General features: G+C 38.2%; 1 protein-coding gene across 1 annotated transcript; it reads right to left on the bottom strand.

Annotated features, from left to right (window-relative positions):
* Window positions 1-6,786: 6,786 nt before the first annotated feature.
* Window positions 6,787-9,084, bottom strand: LOC141442841 (DNA-directed RNA polymerases I, II, and III subunit RPABC3-like). The gene is made up of 2 exons (XM_074107983.1): window positions 8,683-9,084; window positions 6,787-7,448 (listed from the first exon to the last, which is right to left on the bottom strand). Exons 1-2 carry the CDS (start codon window positions 8,973-8,975, stop codon window positions 7,289-7,291), a joined length of 453 nt encoding a protein of 150 aa, XP_073964084.1. The 5' UTR covers window positions 8,976-9,084; the 3' UTR covers window positions 6,787-7,288.
* Window positions 9,085-10,146: the final 1,062 nt, after the last annotated feature.

Raw genomic sequence — 10,146 nt, 5'->3', positions numbered from 1 at the left:
TTACCTACACTTCTTTTTGAAAACCATCGTATTTTGTCGGAAGAGTGCGTTATCTTGCTTTCTCAACCAGCTTATATATTATTACTGAAGTTTTCTGGAGCTAATTGAGATAGCAATATAAATACAAACTTATCCGACAAAACACGACGGAAAAACATTCAATAGATTTGTATCTAAATCTTCTATTAATTAAATTATGAGTTGAGAATAGCGCCCCGCCAAGTTTAATGACAAAGTTTTAATGAGAAAACTGAACTGTTGCCAGCTCCCGCCGCGATCCTCTAACAACCCGACTAGTTCATAGCCGCGGCTTTGCCTGGCTTTTGCCAACTCTTTTTTTTAACTAAGAGATCTCTTGTTATTAAAATTACAGTACCTAGTTAATGTTTCTTAACTAAAAAAAAAAAAAAAAAATATCACTGGACAATTCACACCAATTGACCTAGTCCCAAAGTAAGCTTAGCAAAGCTTGTGTTATGGGTACCTACTAAGCAACGGATGAATATAATTATATAGATAGATAATGATACATACTTAAATACATATTAAACACCCAAGACCCGAGAACAAACATTCGTATTTTTCATACAAGTATCTGCCCGAAACGGGAATCGAACCGGGACCTCAAGCTTCGTAGTCAGGTTCCCTAACCACTGTCATCTGGCCTAAACCCATCCATCCATCTTAACTATTTAATTTGTAATTTTAAAGGGTGCAGGACCCTATTAGGTACTAAGGTTCCAATATTCGTCTGTTTGTCTTTGTTAAGATTTTCACTACTAACTAGGAACCCTTATAGTTTCGCCATGTGTAAGCTCAGAGACCGTTAGTACTAGAAAGTTGTAATTTGGCATGAAATAGGTACATAAAATATCAGTCACGCCGACAAAGTGGTAAAATAAATAAAATTTTAGGGATTCGCGCTGTCATCGTTCATCCACCATTACCTCTCATATTTCGTTTTCTAGAATTTATTTACCGTACAACGGCAAAAACTACTACAGGCAAAAAGTCCTCGATGACAGAGCCATATTTTTTTAAAGAAACAACAACAACAAATAAAATTTTAGGGTACCTCCCATACACGTAAAGTGGGGGTGTTATTTTTCTCGACTAACCCTATAGTGTGGGGTATTGTTGGATAGATCTTTTAAAACCATTGCGGTGTTATCACGGCGATTTTTCGAGCCAGTGATCTGTTTGCGAAATATTCAACTTTAAAGTACAAATTTTAATTAAAAACGAGCATCCCCTCTCCTCCCTCTAAAATCTAAACACACCTACATCTCTAATTGATTTTTAAAGATGGAATTATTTTACTTTTCCACTGAATGTGGAAGTGCTTTTATATTGCTCCCTCTAATAAGATATTTAGGGGCTGTTTCACCACCCATTGGTTAATTTTATTTGACGGATAAATGTAATGTCGTCTCCGTCTATTCGATCAAAACAAACAGAGACGGCATCGATTTATCCGTCAAATCCGCGGTGGGGGTTAGACTCAGGTTTTTATTTAACTAGAGGGACCTCAAACATCCCTGTTATTTTTTTCTATCTAATTTTTATTTTTAGTTTGATATGTTACCTTTCGTAGTTAAGTTTATTGTATTTATCAAATATTTTTGTTTTGAAAAATTACTTTCTGCCAAGTATCTTGCGGCGCATTCTTCTTGGCAATGAGGTCTTTCCGAAAGCGCTGATGGACTAAAAAAGTGACATAAAAAGAGCATTTGTGGCCTATAGGTACTTGTAGAAAAAACTTTGGTTTTGATTTTGGAAAGTACAATTCCCATTTTTTACCTGAACCGAACCTGGCAACGAGAACAGACAGAGGGGCCTCGCTACTAAAGATAAACGTAGGTACTCTTAAGGTCTCTAACTCAATTTTTTGTTATAAAACAAACCTAACATAACCTATAGGTATCTAGTTTTCTATAGGATCGCATTGATGCGCTATTTTTTTTGAATATTTTAATATTTTATAAATTAAAAACTTCACACTGACTGTTTTCGAATACAGAAACAAGTTTTAAGCTACCTTTACAAATAACAAAATTATAAAGGTTTGTAATTCAAGATTAGACAGAGAAAGACATACTTGCATGTGACATCACACGCAAGTAGCGCCATACTTGCTGTGTAGAGAAAATCGTTTGGGAAAGAGACAGGTATAGAGATTTTTCAAAAAATCACTATTAAATCCAATTTGCAACCGATTTAAGTTTTCTCTTCGGTAAACAGTGTGTCTGTATACCTATATTTTCAAAATGATATATAAGACATGGCAAATTCTGGAGTTGTCAATACCGTATTCTGAACAATTATTGGATTCAGAGAAAAAAGAGTTCTGACAAACGATCATTCTGACAAACAACATTCGGACTTTCGATAAGTATGCGAGCCGATATGGAGCCCGTTTTTGACGACGGTTGGCCATAGTCTCATACTTTTCAATGCAAAGAATATGTTTTTAACTGACACGTTCTTAATACGGTCATGGTATGACACGATGTAGTGAGTAGAGACCTCTAAATAAAGAATCATTCAAAGCTTAACTCATTGTTAAAATGAGCTTGACTTAAGGAGCGTTTTGTCGATCTGTCACCGATCATCGTTACTGAAAAACCAATTAGGGCGCGTCCACACGCGCTCGTTAGCGCCACGCGCCGCGCGTGTGCACGCTCCCTTACTTGACTTTACAAACTTCTGATGATGCATGGTTCTTAGACGCAGTTTATACTCCATTTATTTTAACATTTGAAACTTAACGGTAAAATTGGAACACGTATTTAAATGAAACAACGAAACTATACTTAAAGTTGTGTCAACTTCTGTAATAAAAAATAATAAATATCGCCAATGAATGTATATGTAGGTATTTTTAGTCCATTTGTGTTCGAAATACCGAGAAACGTGTGCCACAATTTGACCGTTAATACAAACCTTAAATTAAACGGAGTATAGATTTGGATATTTTTTTACCAGTACCTATTCTGGTGCGGTCACATGCAGTCGCTCGTCGCTCGGTGGCAGCAATAAATCTGGTCACGTGACCCCATTTTGTAGGTGATTTTGAATTTCCCGCGACTCAAAAAAGTGGCATCGTCACAGAATAACTAATGTCAAGTCGCCGCGTCGAGCAGCAGCGAAAAGATGGCTTCTTCCAGGAATGATCTTGGTCTTGGAACCTGATTTAATCTCATTTAGTAGCAGTCGTGGCAGTGGTACAAATAACAGGAATTGGTGTGAATGAAAAAAAAAATAACAGTGTTTTTAACGAAATTGATGAGGTTTTTTTTCCCAGGGATAAAGCTCAACATTTTCAGCTTTAACGCTATACTTATAAGTCACGTGACCACATTTGACGCTGGAAACGAGCGTCGAGCGATTTCATGTGGCCGCGCCGTAATGGTCCTTATAGCTGTTTATTGAATCAGGAGTAAGTTTGCTTGCGGAGGTCCATATCAATGAACTATAAAAAATTAGTTAATTTGCTCACCCGCGAGTCCCGCGACCTTACGATTACGATGGCCATACCTCTATGCAACAAGCGTGTGTTCATGCAGCGTCTCCGCTACCGCTGTAGAAACACACATCACGCAAACCCAACTATCACCACCACACTACGTTGACGCGTTTCGAACTCAGCCAGAGTTCATCATCAGAGCAACACAACCGTGCACCATGCTACCAGAAAGATTTAAACGATTGTTTTTGTTCGTTAGTCTAACATCTGGTAGCATTGTGAAGTTTTAAATCACGATTAATTAGAACCCTAAGAACGGGTTTATCAAACATGACATGGAATTGTTCCGCACGTCAGTATCCTGGGAACTACGCTCTCGGGAACAATAAGTATAGTTCACTCCCTCAATTACTTTATACCCGCGGCTATGACTATACCACATGCAGCGCACTGCGAAGCGAGATACCAGTCGAAAATAATGATATCGTTGACTACTAATTAATTGTTACAATACGAGTAAGTAATTAAAACTAATAAGGGAATTTATAGTCTCGCCAAAACTATAATAGGTAACACCCGTGATTTACCACACTTAGGTTAGGTAACGTAATAATTCCTCGACGTGTGGTCCCTTGGTGGTTGTAATTATTTTGTTTAGTTAAGCGTGATAATATAAAGATAAATCACAGGTATTATCACAAGTTTACGGTGATTCAATTTTGATCTTTGGACGAGTTAGCGTTATATGGTCATTCGATACTACTAGTGACATCTCTTAGAATTTTTATGCACTACTACTTTAAATGACCTTGCTACTCGTCAATAGATAGCGCGTCGATAGACTTATGAAAATTAATTACCCTATTACACGATAGGTGGCGTTTTACTATAACTAAAAAATCCCATGAATGAGTAGTGTTTAAAATGATATCATAGCCTGTAATATTCAAATATTACTTTAAGTTATTAGTACTGATAAGGGAACTAATTTCTGCTAAAGTTCTATTCTGATATTAGGGTAAAAGTCACCGCAATCTTGTATTTTAAAACTACTAGTGACATCTCTTAGTAATATTATGCATTACTATTTCAAAATATCTTGCCACGTCGCTAGATATCAACTTATGATAATTATCCTATTACACAATAGATGGCGTTTTAAACGTGACTAGAGAAACTAACAAAAAATGGAACAGACTTCAGAAACCTTGAAAATATTTTTCTACTAGTTTGAAGTCGGTGCCTCAGCACGAGCCAGCAGGAGTGGAACTATAGTCGTCTAATTCACTTACATACTATATATTGGGCTTCAATCACTCCTGCTGGCCAGGGCCGTCTTTCACTTATTAAAGGCCCTGGGCACAACGTGAGTGAAGTAGCTCTCGGTAACCGTGTGGCATTAGAATAGGGACTAAGGGGCCCAATGCATCGCGGGGCCCTGGGCACGTGCCCAGTGTGCCCAGCGGGGAAGAGGGGCCTGCTGCTGGCTCGTGCATAGGCACCGACTTCAAACTAATAGAAAATTATTTTCAAGGTCTTTGAAGTCGGTTCCATTTTTTGTTAAAAAGTTTTTTTTATGGTTTTTAGTGATTTGTAGCCAAATTCCATCTCACAACGATTCCATTAAGCGCAAACACGGCATAGTTATATTATTTTTTAACAGAGTACCGGTACCTACAATCGTCTTTATCAGGTCCAGTTCACCAAATGATACTTTCTGAATGTAAATACTTGACTGCAACAGAGCCGGTGCAGCATCCGAAATGGCTGAAAAGGCAAAATTATCCAAATACAGGCTGTCTAGGCTAGGCACCGAATTTGACTTTGTCCCATTCGAAGTCGAGACCCTTGGTCCGTGGGGTCCTAGCGCCTTAAAACTTTTTAAAGAAATTTCGAAAAGGTTAGTAGACGTCACAGGGGACGGAAGAGCTTTATTAGCTTGGCTATTCAAAGAGGAAACGCCGCCAGCATCTTCAGGACCTTGCCTAAGCTTGCTTTATGTAATTTGTTTTAGTTTTAGCTTCTATTTTTATTTTATATAGGTAAGGTTGTTAAGTATAGGACAGTTTTGTTTTTAATTAAATAAATCAATAATTACACAATCAAAAAAAAAATACTTGACTTGGTGTTATAAACGCCAAAATCGCTATAGGTGCTTTTAAAATTTGAGGGTTGCCCTCGATTTCTCTAAGATCCTATCATCAGACCCTAAATTGGTATCAATGGGACCACCTCGGAAGTATGTTCTTTAGAACAAAAAAAATATTTTAAAATTCGGACCACAATTGGCGGAGTTATCGCGTAACAAACACACAGGAAAAACATACAGACGAATTGAGAACCTCCTTTTTTGAAGTCGGTTGAAAATGCCATATAATAGAAATCTGTAGTCATTACCACAACTATAGAGCAACAGCGTGAATTAAATTTTCAATTTAATTAAAGAATGACTACTCATGCACCTTGACAGGTTTTTAATAGTTCATTTTACTCACATTCACGAAATGTGGCAGCGTTGCAACTATTTCTTAATATCACTAAATGAAGAGCACATAATAATTAAATATCCCCGACGTAAGTCGTAAACATACATAGAGCAGGAAAGAAAAAATACAAATTGAAAATATACAATTTAATCTTACAACTAATTTTCTTATCTGCTAAGATTTACATTAAAAGGCCGCGCCTGCATTAAACACTTTTAAAGAAGATCCATTCTTAGCTCACCCAAAGTATTATAACACAATTAAAAAAAAAACAGTTTAATCATCCAAATAGTACAGAAAAAAAACCTTGGAGGCTAAGAACCACTTTGGGTTACTGCAATCCTACTCTAAGTAAGTAAGTATTTTAAAATTTCACATAACATTTAAACTAATCAACAGGGAGCAAAACTTTGATGCCGGTGTGACGTCATTATGACGCAAATTGGCATATAGGATGTTTTATAATAAGTAAAGTACTGGCCGACTCAAGTGTCAATAAAATATCTGTTCCGGACGACAACGCTATCGAGTGCACGCGTACTGGATAGGCAGCCCGCGCGCGCGTATTTTGTATCGTAGAGTTAAGTCATTGCAATATTTAAGTGTGATATGTAAATTTGTAAGAGATTCATTGTAAACCTGAAATAAATTATAGTCCTCATTGTCTATCATTTCGTGGCGGTCCGAATAGGCTTTAAGTAGAGTACAATTTTAGCCATAGTTTAATGTAAGCAAAGCCTATTCGGTCCGCCAAGCCGCCGCGCTAACCGAGTCTGATCGACTCGCGAATCCGGGCGAGTATTATACCCCGGTGGTGGGGCAGATTTGCGAGGAAAAATCAGCCACGGTTCGGTTATGTGCATCGCGCGGTGGCAAACGGGCATGTGTATGTATCGTAGTTTTGGTAGAGCGTGCGCTGCGTCGCAATAATAACGCCAGTCATGATAAGTTAGGATTTTATTACAATAAAGATGATATCGGGGGGACGCAGGTCGGTAGTGTGGAGGGGATGAGCCCGCCTATAAAAGTAGGAACATTGCCGCGTCTTGCGTCGTCGACTCACCGGGCTCATCTCCTCAACTGGACCGACCTGGGACTTGGCTGACAACCCTGGAAGAAAGAAAAGCTGTTTCACTCTCCCAAAAAAAACCAGTCATAGGTGCATCCCACACAATACCCGTAAACCAAAGAGGCCAATAAGTTGTTAGTGATTATCTATAATCTAGATAAAAACACTGTATGGAGCTTGAGGTCATACGGCTGTCACCGGCATCAAAGTTTCGCTCCCTGCTAATCAATGGTGTTAAACACAGGTGAGTCTCCATATAGATATGATTCAGAAAGCCAGCTTCTTCATCAACAAATACATGTGCTGGTCAACTTCGAATCCGTGCAGATTGTTAGCGTCTCCTTGCAGCCTCATGAGCAGGCCTCCAAAGGATACATACGCTGCGAGCCGGGATGCTGTCTCCAAGGCTGCCTCGTCACCTTCTATCCTGTAATATTTGTAACATTAACTTGTGTGCAGGAACTAAGGAAGTAGGTAGTACATTCTAGTCTCATTTGTTTTAATAACCACAACTTCTGCTGATTTAAATTGAGCATGGACCTGTGTCCTAAGCAACCATGCACCACTGTAATGCTTTACAATGGTGCATAATTAATTACTTGTAATATACCTTTTTGTTACCAGTTTCGATCATGTTTTAACATAGAATTTATCCAAAATTACACAAAAAAGTTGTTGATTGCGTGATGGTTAAATGTGAATAACTGAAAACTATTTAACTTTAAACCATCATTTAAGCAAAATACAGAGGTTGTTTTCCCGTCACACAAAATAAAAGCCGGCCTTTCTTTTTTTTTTTTTATTCAACTGAATGGCAAACAAGCAAGTTCACCGCACCGCCCATAAACATCTGCAACACCAGCAGATGCGTTGCCAACCACTAAGAAAATCAAAGTAAAGCCAAGCCTGGCGGCGCTGTTAGTGTAGGTTAGACGTGTTTTGGGTGTCCCAAATTATATGTAACAGAAAATCAGAATAGATTCATCATTATCATTATCCAAGCCTACTATGTCCCACTGCTGAGAACAGACCTCCACTCAAAATGAGAGAGCTTGGGCCATAGTTCTCAATACACACACGCCACCGATTACTTCACAGGTTGTACAGGTTTCCTCACTATGTATGAATGCAAAATTAGAATTTAATTTGTGCAATGTACGTTCACAGGTTGTAGGCCAATCTTCATGGACAGTGAAATGTTAAAACATGAACTTACTCCACTCTTCAAAAAAAGGTACATACAGCCTAAACAAGAAATAAGTTTCAATGTCATTGGTCAGGGTGTATTAGGTCATTTCCAGGTTAAGAAAGAAAGAAAGAAAAGAAAGAAAATACATTTATTCACAACACAAGACACAACAATAGTATTAAGTACAGATCAACACGTAGGAAACCGTTAAGCTGCGGTAGCTGGCGCCGCAGCTGCGCGCCGCCAGCCCAAGGCGCTGCCTACCTTGAAATTGATCCAATGCACGCCTATGTCCAATGTAATAAGGCTGTGGTATTATTGAGTGGTTTCAATAGTTACAATATTTTAGCATTTGACTGTAGAGATTAGTATAGAGTTCATCAACTATGAAATTATGTATTCGCCGAAATATTTGCGTGATAGTGATGCTACTCATTTCTAAGATGCGTAGGGAAATAAACACGAAACTAACCTATAAACTTTCCCCGACATCACGTATTCAAAACTGTCGGCGCGGTTTCCCTCCGTATCCAACGGGTTCCACTCGCCGCCGTCAGGATACCCGTTCTCCCGTAACGTGGTCGCCAGCACCAGCCGGAACTTGTCACCAAGCTCCATCGGATATATCCAAGAATTTATGTCTAAAATCAGGTCCATTTTAAACGACTCAGATTCGCAGTGTAATCTGCTCACTCGGTCGAATTTCTTGCCCTCTGGGTCCATGTCTTTCACGTTGAATATGTCTTCGAAAAGTACGCCTGCCATTTTAGAGTACTTGTGTTAAAAATACTTATTTATTTTGCGAAACTCAGATAAAACGCCGATACGATACGTGAGCTTGACATACATCCATGTCAATTTGTTTGACTGACAATGAATGAATTTTGACATTTTTTTTTTTTTTTATATTGCCATACCATTTTGATGAAATAACCACGCCACGACGCCGCTACATGAACTTATTCCTGTCGGGCGAAGAATGCCATTGAGGTCACATTTTACTTCCTTAGATTTTTCTTATATTTATCACAAAAATAATTTAGATTTGATGAACTGTCATGGCTGAAATTCAAAACCAATCACAGCAAAGTACGTATTTCAGAATAGATTTTACTTCAATTGTAAAATTCATCACAATAATGAATGAGTTTATATAAATTGTATTTACCTATAAAAAAACAAACAGTAATACATAGTTCATAATGTAGTAAAATTTTATGTAATTTATTTTTTATTTCATACTTAAAAAACCTACACCCACACATTAGCAGTAGAAATAATACTTGACCTAGGAACAAGCCCTATACTACGAACTGCAAAACTCCAACATCGTATGTTGCCGTCCCGCAGACGCTTGTCATTTACTACGCGAGTGAAAAAGACGGTGCGATACGAACTTCGGAATTTCGTAGTAGCCCCTCAGTCACCTATCAGTTGCTCTAGAGGTGAGACGTACTAGGCAAAACGCGGACTGAGTCTTGCGAGTACGCATCCACAAAAAGACTAGGTCCACGAGTATCTACGAGTTCTTAACTCAATTGACTCATTGCGTACAAAATGAGTAAATAACTCCCGTGATTGCGATCTACTAGTTTTAACGAATAATCGAATCGAATCGAATTCAACGTCACAGTTCAGTCTCCAAACTTCATATTTTTTTAATTTTAACTTATATTAAATACCGACTAAAAACTTCCCTTCATACTTTTATAAATTTTGCAATTTTTATAAATTTTTCAATTAAAAAGTGTAAATAAAAGCTTGTTTTCAAGTTGACGGAACGTTGTCAGCCGCCGTACTCCTAAATACTCGAACACTAAAAGAATCGCGGGCGGGAGGGAACGCGTACTCACGCGTCCAAGCCAAAACCTATTCTAGTAAATACGTCTCACCTCTAGTTGCTTCCAACTGCCTGCCTGATAATTTAAATAATAGC

This window comes from Choristoneura fumiferana, chromosome 26 (genome assembly GCF_025370935.1).
Source record: "Choristoneura fumiferana chromosome 26, NRCan_CFum_1, whole genome shotgun sequence".
NCBI classification, from domain to species: Eukaryota; Metazoa; Arthropoda; class Insecta; order Lepidoptera; family Tortricidae; genus Choristoneura; species Choristoneura fumiferana.
Note: the sequence above shows the minus strand (reverse complement) of the source record. Positions and strands in the feature narration are given on the sequence as shown.

Coding starts and splice junctions, on each gene's coding strand:
- LOC141442841 (XM_074107983.1), bottom strand. CDS start 8,975: ATGGCAGGCGTACTTTTCGAAGACATATTCAACGTGAAAGACATGGAC. Junction 7,449..8,682: donor ATGTCGGGGAAAGTTTATAG/GTTAGTTTCGTG, acceptor CAAATATTACAG/GATAGAAGGTGACGAGGCAG.